General features: G+C 36.1%; 1 protein-coding gene across 2 annotated transcripts in view; it reads left to right on the plus strand.

The window, feature by feature from the left end:
• TEX11 (testis expressed 11) overlaps window positions 1–19877 on the plus strand; it is a 348904-nt gene that overhangs the window by 181898 nt on the left and 147129 nt on the right. For both annotated transcript variants that reach the window (XM_007992000.3, XM_037988900.2), the window contains 2 exons: window positions 15777–15928; window positions 18044–18129. In XM_007992000.3, the coding sequence (XP_007990191.1) occupies window positions 15777–15928; window positions 18044–18129 (238 nt within the window). The remainder of the gene's footprint in view (window positions 1–15776; window positions 15929–18043; window positions 18130–19877) is intronic.

A 19877-nucleotide genomic window follows, 5' to 3' on the forward strand; every position in this document is an offset into this window, starting at 1 on the left:
AATCTGCTGTTTTAAACTGAAGGTTAGATAGATGGAATAAAATCTAGCATTCAGTAGCATGATAGGGTGACTATAGTTAGTAATAATTTACTGTATATTTTAAAACAACTAAAAGTGAAATTGGGACATTCACGACAAAAAGAAATGATAAATGCTTGAGGTAATGGGTATCCCAATTACCCTGAATTGATCATTACACATTGTATGCTTGTGTCAAACTATTGCATGTACCCCATAAATGTGTACATACTATGTACTTATAAAAATGTACATATTATTTACTTATAATAAGAAATAAAAATAAAAGGTAAATCTAAAACTTCTTCAGAAATAAATAAATAAATAAATAAATATTCAGTATTCATCCAGTATAGAATAATTTTAAAATGTGGACTTCGGAGTCAGATTACATGTTTTCAAGTTCTTGTTCCTCCACTTTGCAGATGCTTAACCTTATGCAAATTATTTAAACTATATATGCTTCAGTTTACTATTAAGGAATAGTACTTACATGTTGGGGTTTTCTGAAGATTAAATAAGGAATGTAAAATTCCTGGCATATGATAAGCATTCAACACTTTAGCTGTTATTTCTGGAAAAGCGTTAGAACTAATATAATAAACATAATATTTCATTCCAAGTTGAGCTGTATGTCTATGGAATAGAATTCAAATCCATCATTTTACATAAGGTTAGTATTCCTGGACATGATCATGCTGCATTTAGCTTCTTTAGCAGTTTTATCAGCACTTGTGAGCTATGTCTAAGAGTAAATTGCAAGACAGTTTTACTAACACTGAGCCCATTTACAGGCATTAAAGTGATGATTGCTAAAACGCCATTTAACATGATCAGTGAGTATATGTCAGTAAGAGGTGACATGTGGTATATTGGAACGAGTCCTTGCTACTAACTAAATGACCATGGGACCTCAGACAAGTCATTTAGCTTCTCAGGGCCAGTGACAAGCAGAATAATGGCCCCAAAGGGGCTTCCATGCCCTAATCTCTGGGGCTGTGAATATGTTACCTTACATGGCAAAATTGATTCTGTATATATAATTAAAGTCACTAACCAGTTGAATTTAAAATAGGGAGATTATCCTGGATTATCTAGGTAGGCCCAATATAACCACACAAGCTCCTAAAAGCAGAAGAAGAATACAGAAGAATTCAGATAGATTCAAAGCACAAGAAGTATTTAGCACACAATTACTGGCTCTGAAGAGAGAATGAACCACAAGCCAAGGAATACAAGTGACCTTTAGGAGCTGACACAAATCGCAGCCAACAGCCAGCAAGGAAATCGGACCTCAGTCCTAGAACCTCACAGAACTGAATTTTGCCAATAGCCTGAATGAGCCTAGAAGTGGATTCTCCCCCAGAGCCTCCATATAAGAGTCCAGGATGGCTAGTATCTTGCCTTTGGCCTTGTGCGAGCCTAAGCCTGAATAGATTTCTGAGCTACAGAATTGGGAAATAATAAGTGAGTATTTTGGGGTTTTTTTGTTTTGTTTGTTTGTTTGTTTGTTTTTGAGATAGAGTCTTGCTCTGGCACCTAGGCTGGAGTGCAGTGGCGTGACCTCTGCTCACTGCAACCTTGACTTCCTGGGCTCAGGTGCCCCTTCCTTTTCAGCCTTCTAAGTAGCTGGGACTACAGGCGCACACCACCATACCCAGCTATTTAAAATTTTTTTTTGTGTGTAGAGACAGGGTCTCACTATATTACCCAGGCTGGTCTTGAGCTCCTGAGCTCCAGTAATCCTCCTGTCTTGGCCTTCCAAAGACCATGTCACAGACATGAGCCGTCGCACCTGGTGAGTTTTGTTTTAAATCACTAAGTTTGTGGCAGTGTTTTACAACAGCAATAGAAAACTAGTATGAGGCCTTAGTTCCTTTTGTAAATGATGGAGTAGGAGGCAGGGTGGAGGAAGTTAGAATAAATAAACTTTAAGGTTCCTTCTAGCTCTAAATTCTATGATTGCAAGATTCTTATTCAGGTGCTAGTTTGTGAACTAAAGTCCAACAACCATAAATAGTATGGATACACACACACGTACACACACATATATACACGAGCACTTTCAAGGATACATATGAATATGGCAAAGCTAAAGTTTTAGGGGACTCCATAGTGGCAGATCAACCAGATAGATATTGGAGTGGGTTTTGCAACTGCAAAGCAAATAGTTGCAACCAGAGTTAAGGTTTTTCAGGTAGAGCCTAAAACTAAGAATCAATGAAAAAGTGACTTTATATGTGCACAGTTTTTATACCCTGAAATGGAAAAATGACCATTATCATTAAACCAGAAGGTCAGTGATGTCTGTATTTGCATTATAACAATTTATAGTTCTTATTCTTTTAAAGAATCAATTATGTACCCTATATTTATAATACGTAGTGAATTCTCACAATTTGCTAAATTTGCAAACATACTCTTTGTTTTCTATGAAACTAACTCCAAGAAGCTGAGATTCCAGTATAACTTGGAAATGAATACTTAGTACATTCCTTAGAGATGTAAACTTCTTTAGAGCAATCTCCAGGGTTCTCTATGCAAGTTGACACTAAGTTTATAATGATACTTCTAGCTGGCCTTCCCACCCACTTCTAGCAATTATGCAAAGAAATGCTTAATTTTATGTTATATTGTTATTTTTAAAACAGCTTTATGAAGGTGTAATCAACCTACAGTTAAATGCATATATTTGGAATAAGTGTACAGTAAGCTTTGATCACACATACGTACTTATGAACCCATTATCGCAATCAGGATAATAAACATATTTACCACCCCCAAAAGGTTCCTTGTGGTCTTTTGTAATCTCTCCCTACCTCTCCTTCATCAGACAGCCATTGATCACTGAATGTCACTATAGCTTCATTTGCATTTTCTAGATTTTTATATAAATGAAATCAAGTATACTTTTGAGTCTGGCTTCTTTAACTCAGTATGATTCCCTGAGGTCCACCTATGTTGTTGCATGTATCTATATAGTTTATACTTTTTTTATTGCTGACTAGCAGTCTGTTGTATGGATAGCCTACAATTTGTTTATCTATTCAGCTGTTCATAGATATTTTGATTGTTTTCAGTTTTAGGACATTACAAATAAAGCTGCTGTGAGCATTCATGTGTGTCTCTTTGTATGGACATTTGCTTTCATTTCTTTTGGCAAATACATAGAAGTGAAAAGTCTGGTTTGGATGGTAGGTAGTGCTGTGGTTTGAATATGGTTTGCCCCCAGCAAAATTTATGTTTAAATTTTATCTCCAATGTGGCAGTGTTAGGACGTGGGAGGTGTTTGGGTCATGGGGGTCATGAATAACTTGGGGCTGTTCTTGCAGTAGTGAGTGAGTTATTGTTTCAAGAGGCTGGATGAGTTCTTACAGGGATGAATCAGTTGCAAGGAGAGTGAGTTGTTATAAAGCCAGGATATCACTTGGGTTTTGCCTCTTTGCTCCTATCTGCTTCCCCTTTGAACCCTCTCCACCAAGTTATGATGCAGCACAAAAGCCCTCACTAGAAGCCAGGGCCATGCTATCATACTAGAACTGTGAGCTAAGTAAACTTTTCTTTATAAATTACACAGCCTTGAGTATTCTGTTACAGCAGCACAAAACAGACTAAGACAGGTACTGTGTATTTAAATTTTCAAGAAATGGCCAAGCTTTTCCAAAGTAGTTACAACATTCATTTAACATTCGTATCAGCAATGTTTGAGAGTTTCAGTTTCTCCACATTCTGGCCCATATTTGGTATAGTCAGCCTTTTAAATAGGTATGATGTCTCATTGTGGCGTTAATTTGCACTTTTATAATGACTAATAATGTTGAGCATTTTTTTTCATTTGCTTTTCTTGTGTGTATCCCTTTTTGTGAAATGCCTGTTCAAATCTTTTGCCCTTTTTTTTTTTTTTTTAAAGTATTGAATTAGAAACTCCTTTCAGGCTTGGCACGGTGGCTCACGCCTGTAATCCCAACACTTTGGGAGGCCAACGCGGGCAGATCACGAGGTCAAGAGGTCGAGACCATCCTGGCCAACATGGTGAAACCTCGTCTGTACTAAAAATACAAAAACTAGCTGGGCATGGTGGCACGTGCCTGTAGTCCCAGTTACTCAGGAGGCTGAGGCAGGAGAATCACTTGAACCCGGGAGGTGGAGGTTGTAGTGAGCCGGGATCACACCACTGTACTCCAGCCTGGCGACAGAGCGAGACTCCATCTCAAAAAAAAAAAAAAAAAAAAGAAAAAGAAAAGAAAAATGAAACTCCTTTCAATATTTGGGGTTTTTTTTAACTTTTATTTTAGGTTCAGAAGTACATGTACAGGTTTGTTATACAAGAAAACTTCCTTTCAATGTTTTGTAAACAAGATCCTTTTTCAACTTTATTGAAGTATAATTGAAAAATTGTATATAGTCAAGGTGAACAATATATTTTGATATATGTATGCATCGTGAAATGATTACCACAAGGAAGCCAATTAACATATCCATCACCTCACATAGTTACTTCTTTGTGTGGTAAGAATACTTAAGATCTACTCTCTTAGTAAATTTCAGTACATAATATATTATTGTTAACTATAGTCACCATGCTGTCACCAGAACCTATTCATCTTGCATAACTACAAGTTTGTACCCTTTAACTAATATCTTCCTACCCATCCCTCACTCCAACCCTGCCACTACTGCCCTTAGTGACCACCATTCTACCTTGTTTCAATGAGTTTGACTTTTTGAGAGACCACATATAAGTGAAATCATGCAGTATTTGTTGTTCTGTGTCTGGCTTATTTCACTTAACATAACATCCCTACAGCTTCATCCATGTTTTTGTAAATGAGGGAATTTCTTTCTTTTTAAGGATGAATAATATTCCATTGTATATAAATATATACCACATTTTTTAAACGATTAACCACTAATCATCAAGGAAATACAAATCAAAACCACATGAGATATCACCTCACACCTATTAGGGTAGATATTATTTTTAAGAAAAGATAACAAGTGTTGGCAAGGATGTAGACAAGTTGGAATTTTTTTTTTTTTTTTTTTTTTTTTTGAGATGGAGTTTTGCTCTTGTTGCCCAGGCTGGAGTGCAATGGCACGATCTCTGCTCATTGCAATCTCCTTCTCCCAGGTTCAAGGGATTATCCTGCCTCAGCCTCCCAAGTTGCTGGGATTACAGGCGTGCACCACCATGCCTGGCTAATTTTTTGTATTTAGTAGAGACAGGGTTTCACCATGTTATTTAGGCTGGTCTTGAACTCCTGACCTCAGGTGATCCACCCACCTTGGCCTCCCAAAGTGCTGGGATACAGGCATGCGCCACTGCGCCCAGCCAGAAGTTGAAATTTTTGTACAGTGCTGATGGGAATGTAAAATGGTAGAACCCCTGTGGAAACAGTATGGCAGTTTCTCAAAAAATTAGAACTACCATATGATCCAGGAATTCTACTTTTGGGTATATACCCCAAAGAACTGAAAGTAGGATCTGAAAGATATATCTTCACTCCCATGTTCATTACAGTATTATTCATATTCACTAAAATGTGGAAAGCAAACCAAGTGTCTATTAGTGGATGAATGGATAAGCAAAATGTGATATTTGTATGTGTATATATATATATACACATATATACATATATATGATGGAATATTATTCAACCTTAAAAAGAAGGAAATCCTACTATCTGTGACAGCATGGATGAACATGGAGGACATTTTGTTAAGTGAAATAAGCTAGTCACAAGACAAATACTGTGTGATTCCACTTCTGTGAGGTATCTAAAATAGTAAAACTAATAGAAACAGAATAGAATGGTGGTTACTAGGGGCTGGGAGGTGGGGGAGAGGGGGTATTGTTGCTCAATATGTATAAAGTTTCAGTTACACAATATGAAAAAGTTCTAGAGATCTGTACAATGTAGTGCCTTTAGCTAACAATAAAGCATTGTGCCCTCAAAATTGTGTTAAGAGGGTAGATATCATGCTAAGAATTCTTACACCAAAAAACAAAACAAAAAAAGCACAAAGAGACCCAAGGGAACTTTTGGAGGTGACTGATATATTTATTACATTGATTGTGGTGATATCTTGAGTGTGCTCATCAAATTGTATACATTAAACATGTGCAGTGTTTATTGTATATCAACTATACCACAATGAAAATAAAAAATACAGCTGCACCTACTTTTGATTAATGGTTTCATGGTGTATTTTTTTTCCCAAACTTTTATTTTCGACCCTCCTATGTCAGTTTTTTTGGAGTAAGTTTCTTGTACACACTCTACAGGTGGGACATGTTTGGGACTTTCCCCTACCTTTTTGAGATATAGTTGACAATTAAAAATTGTGTATATTTAATGTGATGTTTGATATACCTTCATATTGTGAAGTGATTACCACAACCAAGCCAATTAACACATATCCATCACTTCATAGTTTCCTTTTTTTATAGAGAGGATACTTGAGATCTGTTCTTAGCAAATTTCAAGTATATAATACATTATTATTAACTACAGTCGCCATGTTGTACATTAAGTCTCCAGATCTTAATCAAGTTATAACTTAAAGTGTATATCCTTTGACCAGCATCTCCCCCATTCCCCCACCCACCAAACTCTGGTAACCACCATTCTATTATCTATTACTATGAGTTTAAACTTCTTTTTAGCCTTCACATATTAGTGAGATCATGTAGTATTTGTTTTTCTGTGTCTGACATATTTCACTTAGCATAGTGTCCTCCATGTTTATTCACTTTGTTGCACATCACAGGCTTCTCTCATTTGAAGGCTGAATAATATTCCATTATATATATATACACACCACATTTTACTTATCCATTCATCTGTCAATGGACACTTGGGTTACTTCCACATTTTAGCACATGTGAATAATGCTATGAATATGAGTGTACAAATATCTGTTCGAGACCCTGCTTTCAATTATTTTGGATATGTACCCAGAAGTGAAATTGCTGGGTCATATGGTAGTTCTATTTTTAATTTTTTTTGAGAAACCACCATATTATTCTCCATAGTGGCTGTACCATTTTACATTCCCACCAACAGTGCACAAGAGTTCCAATTTCTTCACATCCTCACCAACACTTATCTTTTGATTTTTTCACAATAGCCATCCTAACAGGTGGTTTTAATTTGCATCTCCCTGATGGTTGGTGATTTTGAGCATCTTTTTAATATCTTCTGGCTATTTGTATGTTTTCTTTGGGAAAATGTCAGTACAAGTTCTTTGCACATTTTTTTTTTTTTTTTTTTTTTGGGACGGAGTCTTGCTCTGTCACCCGGGCTGGAGTGCAGTGGCCAGATCTCAGCTCACTGCAAGCTCCGCCTCCCGGGTTTACCCCATTCTCCTGCCTCAGCCTCCCGTGTAGCTGGGACTACAGGCGCCCGCCACCTCGCCCAGCTAGTTTTTTGTATTTTTTTAGTAGAGACGGGGTTTCACCGTGTTAGCCAGGATGGTCTCGATCTTCTGACCTCGTGATCCGCCCGTCTCGGCCTCCCAAAGCTTTGCACATTTTTAAATCAGGTGGTTTGATTTTTTTTCCTCGAGTTAAATGAGTTCCTTACATATTTTAGATATTAGCCTCTTATTGGATATATGGTTTGCAAATATTTTCTTCCATTCTGTAAGTTGCCTTTTCATTTTGCTGATTGTTTTCTTCGCATATTTATTTTAGTCTATGCTGCCAATTTCTTTCTTTTAATGGGTATATTTAGACTGTTTACATTATTTGTAATTATTGATGTGTTAGAGCTTAAGCGTGCCACTTAAATTTTTATTTTCTGATTTATTTATATTTTTAAAACCTTTTAAAAAATGTTTATTTATTAGAGACAGGGCCTCACTCTTAGCACCCAGGCTGGAGTGCAATTATAGCTCACTGTAACCTCAGACTCCTGGGCTCCAGTGATCATCCTGCCTCAGCCTCCTCAGTAGCCAGGACTATAGGCACACACCACCACACTCAGCTAATTTTCTTTTCCTTTTTAATTTTTTTGTAGAGACGGGGTATCTTACTATGTTGCCCAGGCTTATCTCGAACTCCTGGCCTCAATTGATCCTCCCGTCTTGGCCTCCCAAGGCACTGAAATTACAGGCGTGAACCATTGTACCTAACCTCTGCTTTATATTTTAGTTTACTTTTAGGTTTACAGAAAAATTGAGAAGATAGTACAAGGAGTTTCCATATACAGTGTACACAGTTTCCCCTAGTATTGCCATCTTATATTACTGTAGTACCTTTGTCATAAGTAGTGGACCAATATTGATACATCATTATTATTAACCTATGGGTTATTAACCTATAGTCAGTTGTTAATTCCAACTTCCTTTGTTGTTACCTAATATCCTTCTTCTATTCCAGAATCTTACCTATGATATCACATTACATTTAGTTGTCATATCTCCTTGGACCTCACTTGGTCATAGTAGTTTCTTAGATATATTTTTCTTTTTGATGATTTTGACAGTCTTGAGACTACCCATCAGGTATTTTGTAGGATACCTATTTATTAGAATTTTTCTGATGTTTTTCTCGTGATTAGATTGGGGTTATGGGTTTGGGGAGGAAAATCACTCAGGTAAAGTACCATTTTCATTACATCGTTATCAAGGGTGTATATTGTCAATATGATTTATGTCTGTTGATATTAACCTTGATTAGTTGGCTGAGTATTCATCAAGTCTCTACACATTGAAGTTATAAATTTTTCCTCTTTACATACTATACTCTTTGCAGTTGTGGAGTTATGCTCCCTTGCTTAAAGGCATAGTTATCTAGATAAATTATTTCGAATTCTTCTACATGGGAGATTTATCTCTTCTCCCTAATTCATTAATTTGTTCAATCATTCTTATATCAATACGGACTTGGGAATATGTATTTTATTCTTTAGGTTATAACCCAATACTACATTTTTGTTGTTCAGATTGTGTTAGCTTTGGCCATTGGGAGCTCTTTTAGTTGACTCCTGCACCCTTTTGATATACCCCAATCAATGTGGGTGGTTTTATTTTTTTAAAGCAATTCCTTTCTTTCTGACAATACAAAATGTTCTAGGTTCATCTTGTGCATTTCTTGCTACACTCCTGGAATCAACCATTTCTCCTAGGAGATCTAGTTCCTCTCACTTGCAAAGTATATTAGTAACCAAGATCTGAATGTTAGTTGTGCTTGTTGCTACTGGGGTGTCATTTCTTCTAGGCCTTATTAGTTGACAGAGCAAAGAAAATATATGTGTGTATACTAATCTGAGTATATAGACATATATATAAATATTTTGGTATGTAAACATCTGTATCTATATTAAGTTAAACATAAGTTCTTACTGATGTTTCCTATTCTAATTCATTACCACTTAGATCATTCTAGCCTTGCTTGCAAATTACCCTTGCTTATCTGTTCCCAATCCAACAGTGGGAAACCTGGCTCTTACCATCCATCATTCATTTACTTAATTTTTAATTGTTCAATTTTAGTATGCATGTATAGCAGTATCAGAATTGTTCACCTGTACCCTCATGGGAAACAACTTTGTCAACTAGAGTACAGTGCTTATGTGCAATTCCTTTTGCCTTTATTCTCACAGACTCTATTTATTTCCAGAGTTACTTAGGTCAGTATTTAGTCCTCCCATTTCCTTTAGGGAAGTTGTTTCATACATTTGTTAGAGTCTCTTGTCACAGTCTGTATTATATCTGAGGATTCCCCCAATCTCCCAAATTATACATATATATAATATCAAATTACATATAATATCAAATTATATATTATTATATATAATATCAAGTTATATATAATTTGTATGCATTGAAATTGACTTGTTGTGTGGTAAAGTCCTGTAGATTTTGACATACATAATGACATGTATCTGCTATTATAGTATCACACATGGTATTTTCACCACCCTAAAAATCCTCTGTGCCTTGCCTCTTCATCTTCCTGATATGCTGGCAAACACATCTTTTCACTCTCTATTTTTCTTACTGCCCTTCTTTTTGCTTTTGTGCCATTTCTGCAATGTCACATAACTGGAATCATTCAGTATGTAGTCTTTTTAGATTGGCTTCTTCCACTCAGCAATATGAGTTGCAGGTTCCTCTATGTCTTTTCTGTGACTGATAGCTCATCTCTTTGTTTATCTGTTTACCTATTGGAGGACATCTTGGTTGCTTCCCGTGTTTGGTGATTATCAATAAAGTTACTGTAAACATTCACATGAAGATTTTTGAGTAGATCTAAGTTTTCAAATCAAGTGGGTAAATTCCTAGCAGGGAAATGGCTCCTGTAGGTAAGATATCATTTCTCTTTCTGTGCATTCAATATTTTTTTCTTTGTCTTTGTTTATCAAAAGTTTGACTATGATATGTCTTAGGATGGAATTTCTTTGGATTTATCATGTTTGGAGTTTGCACCACTCTTTGAATCTCTAGGTTTATGTTTTTTTCCCAAATATTTGAGACGTTATTTCTTTGAATATTTATTTGTTCTGCCTCACCTTTCTTCTCCTCTTCCAGGATTCTGATGACATAATATACATTTTTTGTTGTCCTACAGGTCGCTGAGGCTCCATACAGTTTTTTTTTTTCTTTTTCTTTTCAGTCTGTTTTCTCTCTGTTGTTCAGATTAGGTAATTTCTACTTTTTAATTTTTCCTGACCTTCCTTCCTTCCTCCCTCCCTCCCTCCCTCCCTGCCTCCCTCCCTTCCTTCCTTCCTTCCTTTTCTTTCTTTTCCTTCCTTTCTTTCTTTCTTTTCTTTGAAACAGGGTCTCACTCTGTTGCCCAGACTGGAGTGCAGTGGCATAATCATAGCTCACTGCAGCCTCAAACACATGGACTCAAGCAACCCTCCCACTTCAGCCTGCCAAGTAGCTGGGATTACAGGCACCAACCACTGCACCTAGCTCTACTTTGTTTCAAATTCACTTATTCTTTCCTTTGTCCTCTCCATTCTGGTGTAAGCTCATCTGTTGAGTTGTTTTTAAGATTTTGGTCATTGTATATACTAGTTTTCTGAGTATTGTAACAAATTACTACAAGTGGGATGACTTAAAACAACAGAAATTTATTCTCTCACAATTCTGGAGGCCAGAAGTCCAAAATCAAGGTTATTTGTTGGCTTTTTTTTTTTAGATTAAAGAGATTTAGTTATTTTAATCAATTGAAATGTATGAATCTTATTCAGATCCTGAGTCAAACGCTTAAAATCAATAATATATGAGACAGTTACATAAATATGAACAGTAATTAAATACTTAAGAATATTGAGGATATCTTGTTAAGTTTTAAACTGTAATGATAGTATTATGTTTATGATTTTTACAAAAAAAGAGTTTCTATCTTTAAGAGATAGATAATTAAAATACTTGGAAGTGGATTAATAGGATGTCTGGAATTTACTTCAAAAGCATGAGTGTGTGTGTGTGTATGTGTGTGTGTGTGTGTCTGTGTGTGTGTGGGAATGAGGTGGAAGGATGGATTAAATAAGATTGGCTTTGATGTTGTTACAGCCTGATAATAATGATGTGTAGGTTCATTACATTATTTTCTACACTTTGGTATATATTTGAAACTTGTGTAGCAGAGAGCCAAGGAAATACTTACTGATTCAAAGTAAACCGATCTAAATCACAACCCTTGTAAATGGATGTCTACCTATGTGTAAATAAGGTACTTCTTTTTTTTTTTTTTTTTTTTTTTTTAAACTATGGGTCTCTTTTTATTAAGGTGAGAACTCTTGCAACTGATGTTTCATGAATAGAGTTGCCAGATAAAATACAAGACTTGGTTAATTTGAAATTTCAGATAAACAATGTCTAGTATTTTAGAATGAGTACATCCCAACTATTGCGCTGACACACTAATACTAAAAAAAATAGTTTTTGTTTGTCTGCAATTCTAATTTTACTGGGGCATTCTGTATTTTTTTTTTTTTTTTACTTTAAGTTCTGGATACATGTGCAGAACGTGCAGGTTTGTTACATAGGTATATGTGTGCCATAGTGGTTTGCTGCACCTATCCACCCGTCACCTAGGTTTTAAGCCCCACATGCATTAGCTATTTGTCCTGGTGCTCTCCCTCCCCTCACCCCCACCTCCTGACAGGCTCCAGAGTGTGTTGTTTTTTCCCCTGTCTCCGTATGTTCTCATTGTTCAACTCCCACTAATGAGTGAGAACATGTGGTGTTTGGTTTTCTGTTCCTGTGTTAGTTTGCTGAGATGGTGGCTTCCAGCTTCATCCATGTCCCTGTGAAAGACATGATCTCATTCCTTTTTATGGCTGCATAGTATTCCATGATGTATATGTACCACATTTTCTTTATCCAGTCTATCATTGATGGGCATTTGGGTTGGTTCCATGTCTTTGCTATTGTGAATAGTGCTGCAATACACATATGTGTGCATATATCTTTATAATAGAATGATTTATATTCCTTTGGGCATATACCCAGTAATGGAATTGCTGGGTCAAATGGTATTTCTGATTTTAGATCCTTGAAGAATCACCATACTGTCTACCACAATGGTTCAACAAAAGCTAAAATTGACAAATGGTGATATGATTAAACTAAAGAGCTTCTGCACAGCAAAAGAAACTATCATCAGAGTGAGCAGGCAATCTACAGAGTGGGAAAAAATTTTGCAATCTACCCGTCTGACAAAGGTCTAATATCCAGAATTTACTAAGAACTTAAACAAATTTACAAGACAAAAACAAACAACCTCGTCAAAAAGTGGGCAATGAATATGAGCAGACACTTCTCAAAAGAAGACATTTATGCGGCCAACAAACATGTGGAAAAAAGCTCAACATTACTGATCATTAGAGAAATGCAAATCAAAACCACAATTAGATACCATCTCACACCAGTCAGAATGGCAATTATTAAAAAGTCAAAAAACAACAGATGCTGGCGAGGCTATAGAGAAATAGGAACACTCTCACTGTTGATTTGAATGTAAATTAGTTTGACTTTTCATTATATTGAAGTTTTCTTTGCAGTGCAGAAGCTTTTTAGTTTGACAGTCCCATTTGTTTGTTTTTGCTTTAAAAAAATTTTGCCTTTGCTTTTGGTGTTCTATACAAAAAATCCTTGCCAAGGTCAATTTCAAAGAGCTTCTTTCCCTGTTTTTTTCTTCTAGGAGTTCTACAGTTTCAAGTCTTACATTTAAGTTTTTAATGCATTTTCCGTTGATTTGTGTGTGTTCCGTAGGATGTGTTCAATTTATTCTTTTGCAGGTGGATGTCCAGTTGTCCAAACACATTATTTTTTTGAGACAGAGTCTCACTCCGTTACCCAAGCTAGAGTTCTGTGGCATGATCTTGGCTTACTGCAACCTGTGCCTCCTGGGTTCAAGAGATTCTTGTGCCTCAGCCCTCTCCACATAGCTGGAATTACAGGCATGTGCTAGCACACCCAGCTAATTTTTGTATTTTTAGTAGAGACGGGATTTTGCCACGTTGGCCAGGCTGGTCTCAAAGTCCTGGCCTCAAGTGATCCACCAACCTTGGCCTTCTGAAGTGCTGGAATTACAGGAGTGAGTCACTGCGCCCAGCCCAAGCACAAAAGAGACTTGTTTTTTTGTTGTTGTTGTTTTGTTTTTCCGGGCTCTCGATTCTGTTCCATTGGTCCATATGTCTGTTTTTATGCCAGTACCATACTGCTTTGATTACTATAACTTCATAGTATAATTTGAAATCAGAAAGCGTGATGCCTCCAATTTTGTTTTTGTTTTTAAGGTTGCTTTGGCACAGAGTCTTTCGTGGTTCCCTACAAATTTTAATATTAGTTTTTCTGTTTCTGTGAAAAATGCCATTGGACTTAAGATAGGGATTTCCTTGCATTTGTAGATCACTTTGAGTAGCATGGATATTTTAATAATACTAATTCTTTCAATCAATGAATACAGGATATCTTTCCATTTATTTTTGTTTTCTTCAATTCATCAATGTTTTATAGTTTTCAGTGTACAGATGTTTCACCTACTTGGTTACTTTTATTCATATATATATATATATTTGAGATGGAGTCTTACTCACTCTGTCACCCAGGCTGGAGATCTCAGCTCACTGCAACCTCTACCTCCTGGGTTCAAGTGTTTCTCCTGCCTCAGCCTCCTGAGTAGCTGAGATTACAGGCACACACCACCATGCCCAGCTAATTTTTGCATTTTTAGTAGAGACAGGGTTTCACCATGTTGGCCAGTCTGGTCTCGAACTCCTGACCTCAAGTGATCCACCCTCTTCAGCCTCTCAAAGTGCTTGAATTACAGGCGTGAGCCACTGTGCCCAGCTATTTTATGTATTTTTGATGCTATTGTAAATAGGATTGTTTTCTTAATTTCCTTTTTGGATATTATATTGTTGGCACAAAGAAACGCTACTGGTTTTTGTATGTTGATTTTGTAACCTGCAACTTTACTGAAGTAATTTGTTAGTTCTTAGAGTTATTGGTGCAGTCTTTAGAGTCTTCTATATATAGGATCACTTGGTCCCATGGAAACAGTTTTTTAGCTCTTACTTTTGGGTCTTTGATCCATTTTGAATTAATTTTTGTATATGATGTAAGGTAAGAATCCAATTTCATTCATTTGCATGTGGAAATCCCGTTTTCCTAGCACCATTTGCTGAAAGGACTGACATATCACCATTAAATGGTCCTGGCACCTTTGTCACAAATAATTTGATGATATATGACAAGATTTATTTCTGGGTTGTCTATTCCATTCAATTGGTCTATATGTCTATCTTTATTGCCAGTTCCACATGTTTTCATTACTATGACTTCAAGTTTTGAAATCAGAAAATACAAATCCTCTAATTTTGCTCTTTGTCTTCAAGTTTGTTTAGGGCTTTTGGGGTCCCTTGAGCGAAGTCCATATTACTTTTAGGATGGATTTTTTCCATTTCTGCAAAATACATCATTGGGATTTTGGGGTTTTTTTTGAGACAGGGTCTCAGTCTGTTGCCCAGGCTGGAGTGCAGTAGCCCGATCACAGCTCACTGCAGCCTTGACCTCCCAGGGTCAGGCAATCCTCCCACTTCAGCCTTACTAGTAGCTGAGACTACAAGCATGCGCCATCACGGCTGCCAATTTTTTGTAGAGACAGGGATTTGCCATCTTGCCCAAGCTAGTTTCAAACTCGTAGCCTCAAGCAATCTGCCCACCTCAGCCTCCCAAAGTGCTGGGATTACAGGCCTGAGCCACCACACTTGGCCTGGGATTAATAGGGATGAATATTTGTAAATCTGTAGATCACTTTGGGAATATCAACATGTTAACAATATTTAGTCTTCCAACCCATGAACTGTTTACATTTTTAAATAGAAGATATTTGTATTATTTGTGTAATCAAACACAAACAAGTTTTTAGAAAGACGTTTTGGCAGAGGAACTAGTAAATTTCTCATGTCATTTCATGTAACTTCACTGGATCTCAGTAACCAATTTTTAAAGCTTACAATCAGTTCTGGGAAAAACATAAATTAGATATTAGGAGAGAAATGATTATCTGACTATAGGTGTTAATAGAAAATGTTTATGGCTTAATAAACTGAAATTAAATTAAATCATGTAATATTGACAAATTAAGCTTATTTAGACATTTAATAACATTACCTGAGTTCAGATATGCTTTTATCTGGCTTATTTTGTTCACACTGAAATACATTTTAGTCCCATTGATCAATAACCAGTTTTTCTGTTCACATTGCTTAAAATTGTGTCTCTTTGTACAGAGAATCTGTTGGGTTTCATTTCCTGACGATTATTCATGAACGTTTTAAGTCATCAGAAAATACTGGAAAAGTTCTGCTACTCTATATTGACATGCTTTTACAAAGGAAGGAAGAACTGCTTGCCAAGGAGAAGATTGAAGAAATCATTTTAGGTCAGTAGGATTTTCGCAAGTGTTTTAGAAAGGTATTAATTTGTGTATAATTCTTAGAGGTCAGAGTAGTAGCAAAATCCTCAAGTCAACGGATTTCTTCCACTTTCTTTTTTCCTTCCTCCCTAATGGTCTTTTAACAGTAACACCTCACCTGTCCACATCCCACAAATTGGGCAAGTGGAATGAGAAACTAAGCAAAAATAAGAGAACATTGAAAACAAACAAACTTCTGAGCTTAAAGCTCACATATGGTGGGATATTGTAATGTTACAAGCCTAATTTCATATCTCTAGTTTGATCTCAATTTAGCTGTGTACCTTTGAACAAGTCAATTTCTCTGGACCTTGATTATTTTCAACTATAAAATGATGATTGTGAACTAAACTCCTGGTTTCTAATTTCTTTTCAGCAGCAGCATCCTTTTGTGATGCAGTCTTGTATGAACCCCACCCTGAATGGAATAGATTAGAGTTTTTCTGGTTAAAGCAGAGATGTAGAGCCAAATCAGCTCAGCATTCCCCTAATCCTCTGCCTCCCTGCAGAACTTCTGTACCCTGAAGAACATAGATAGTATGATCCCTTTCTTAGAAAATTATCTTCACCACCTTGTCTTTCCAACTAAGTGCATGTAGAGATATAATTGGATTGATAGTCACTAAATGTTAACTCTGGGGTTTATTCTGAATGGTGGCATTTTAGGTGATGTGTTGCTTTCTTCTAAATACTCTACCATATTGTTTGAATTTTTATAAGCACGAATCATGTTTCTATAAAAACAAAGTCATTACTTTTTTAAAGGAAGTCATCTGACTAGATGATCTCTAAGAACCATATTTTACTGATAACACCCTCCCTCCAAAGCGTTTACCAATTATTTTTAGACCCAGTTTTGATAAACTTGGTTATCCAGTTTTCCTACTCTTAGCATTTTAATGGTAGCACTTTGCAAATAGAGAAAAGGTTTAAAGGGAAGTATACAGCTAGCCTGACCATAGGGAGGAAAAAAACTTTATCAATTTTATAAAACAGATACAAATTTTTTAATACAGCAATCTGTACTGTATAACAACTCCCAAAGGCATTGCTGTGATATATTAATAGTACAATACAATAAAATAGTTGTTAATGTTGACCTCAAATGGTCAAGAAAAAGTTAAATTGTGCTTAAGAAAACTAGGAAGTTTGTTTACTTTTTAGAAAATTTAAGAACTTTCATGAAAATATTTAGACTTTTTAAATTCAGAAGTGATTTTTATTTAAAGAAAGTAAACTGCCAGTTAACCAGAAAACTTGATTGTAGAGAATAACTCATTTTCCTAAAATTCCACTTGGACTAAGTTTTATTGTGACATCTAATTTACACTTACACTCTCAAAGTATTATAATATTTCAAGTAGACACATTTAGTAGCTGTTTACTCTCATGTGAGTGTTTTTAAGTAAGTCATGGAACAAACTACATTTGCTGACTGGGCTAGAGGGTCAGAGATTCTTAATGTTCTAGTCAAGACTTTTGTGGAAATTGATAGTTTATGCCAAAGGGCAGAAGAGGAAGTACAGAATTCTATTATAGTTTAGACTTTACCTTAATGTGCTAATGTATTTGAACTCTGTAAATGTCTAGATCAGAAACAATCAACGCAAGTTAAGATTTAAAGTAATAAAGTTTATGTGTAAGCATGGTCTTAAAGTATTTTACAAAGGCTTTAAGGCATAATTGGCCTTTCTTGTGAACTTGATCTGATCTATTTAGTACATAATAATATAAGCACTTCTTACTAATGATTTCTGGCATTGCTGTCTGCTCATTCACAATAACCTTATTAAGGCACCAGATGATAATCTAATTTGGAATGTGGAAAATAAGTTAAAAAGAGAGTAGGCGGGAAAACTATCACAGATTGATGGGAGAATGACTGTGATTCTAGCAAACTCTGATTGCATTATATTATCAATTATGGTAGTAATCCTAAAACTGATGGTGAAAACCTGTCTGAATTTTTTTTTATGTAGCTATTACTTAAAGATTATAGGTTCTGAGTATAGTTAGCACTCTTTACTTAATGTAATAGACCTAGATTCTTGTTTTCAGAGCTTTTTTTTTTTTTATTTTCAGCTCACCAAACAGGAAGACAACTGACAGCAGAATTAATGAACTGGTTACACAACATTCTGTGGAGAAAAGCTACCAGTAGTTTTGAGGTTTGAGAATAATCTCCTTTTCATTCTTTACATTATTTCTCCACTGCAACAAAAAGTAGTGCATTCACTATAAAAATAAAAGAGCATCAAATACTTTAATAATCTGTCTGTTTAGATACCGTATATTTATTACATATTCACAATGTAGAGTGTTAATGAGCATTGTGCAAGAGTTTATTAAAAATAATAAGACATGATTCCTCTCCATTGAGGGCTTACAGTGTAGGGAAATGTCATTGCTGATATTAACATATAGGAATGTAATTTTTTAAACATGAGGGCTGAGAAAGAGTTTTATTCCCTTTAAAAAGTTGTGGTGTAATAATAAAATGGGGAAAAAAAGCCTTTACAAGACAACTCAGGTTTCCTGCAAACTTAAAAATAATTTTTTTTAAAGCAAAGAGCAATCATTTATAATTTTGGTATATTTCCTTCTAATCTTTGTGTATTATACATTTATGTCCCTGTGTATATAAATCAAATGGGACGTACCATTAAAAAAAAGTTGTGTTTGCTTCCACTTGCAATTAATATGTAGTAACAGGGACTGTTTTATGTCCCTTCTTGAACAATAAATCCCTCTCCACAAAGGACAAGATAAAATAGACGAAAAGAAAAAGCAATGACTTTTATGGCACTGAACAACAGGTAATGAAGGAGAATGGTCCCTGGGAGATAAGAAATAAAGTGAGCATTGGCCGGGCACAGTGGCTTACGCCTGTAATCCCAGCAGTTTGGGAGGCTGAGGCGGGGAGATCACAAAGTCAGGAGATCGAGAACATCCTGGCTAACATGGTGAAACCCCGTCTCTACTAAAATACAAAAAATTAGCCGGACGTGGTGGCGGGCGCCTGTAATCCCAGCTACTCAGGAAGCTGAGGCAGGGGAATCGCTTGAACCCAGGAGGCAGAGGTTGCAGTGAGCTGAGATCGCGCCACTGCACTCCAGCCTGGTGACAGAGCAAGACTCTATCTAAAAAAAAAAAGAAAGGAAGGAAGGAAGGAAGAAAGAAAGAAAGAAAGAAAGAAAGAGAGTATTACAATTGTGCAGCTTACTGCTTTGAGTTTCCAGGATATAGCACAAGAAGGGGATCTGAAGCAGAGCCTGGCAAGCGTCCTGATTTGAGATGTAGCTGAATCTGAGGAGACTAAGGCAGCCGGAATTTATAAGACAAAGTACTGAAGAGGACCACATAGCATAGATTAGGCATTGTAGAAGAAAAGATTGATAAACTTGAAGTCAGAGCAAAGAAGCTATTCAAAATTAAACACACTGAATAAAAGACTTAAAAGAGCTTCAGTGAGATGAGGGTCCTCTTCCAATGTTTAGCACAGTTCTGATCAGGACATACATGAAGCAAAATTACCTGAAGCTAGGAGAATAACCGTCTAAAAATATTAGAGGGAACAGTGCCTAGCACTCACATGGGGTTGCAAATAAGGCCTGTTCTTATCACCTAGTCTGGAAAACCTCTAATTCATGGGGCATTGGGTAGAAAACTCAGAAGTATCTTGTCTCAGAAGAGGGGAATAATTAGTCCTACACTAAAGTCCTGCTCCAGAACTACCTTAAAAACTATAAAAGTATGGTGTGAAAAGATCAAATTGATCCCAAGGAACTTAATTGCTTCCCAGAGCAGAGTTCAAGAATATTTATAGGAATATAAAACTGTACAGCACCCAACAGGATAAAGTTTACAATGTCTGGCATCCAGCAAAAAAATTACTGAGCATATGAAGAGGCATGAA

Source organism: Chlorocebus sabaeus, chromosome X, assembly GCF_047675955.1.
Source record: "Chlorocebus sabaeus isolate Y175 chromosome X, mChlSab1.0.hap1, whole genome shotgun sequence".
In the NCBI taxonomy this organism is placed as follows: Eukaryota; Metazoa; Chordata; class Mammalia; order Primates; family Cercopithecidae; genus Chlorocebus; species Chlorocebus sabaeus.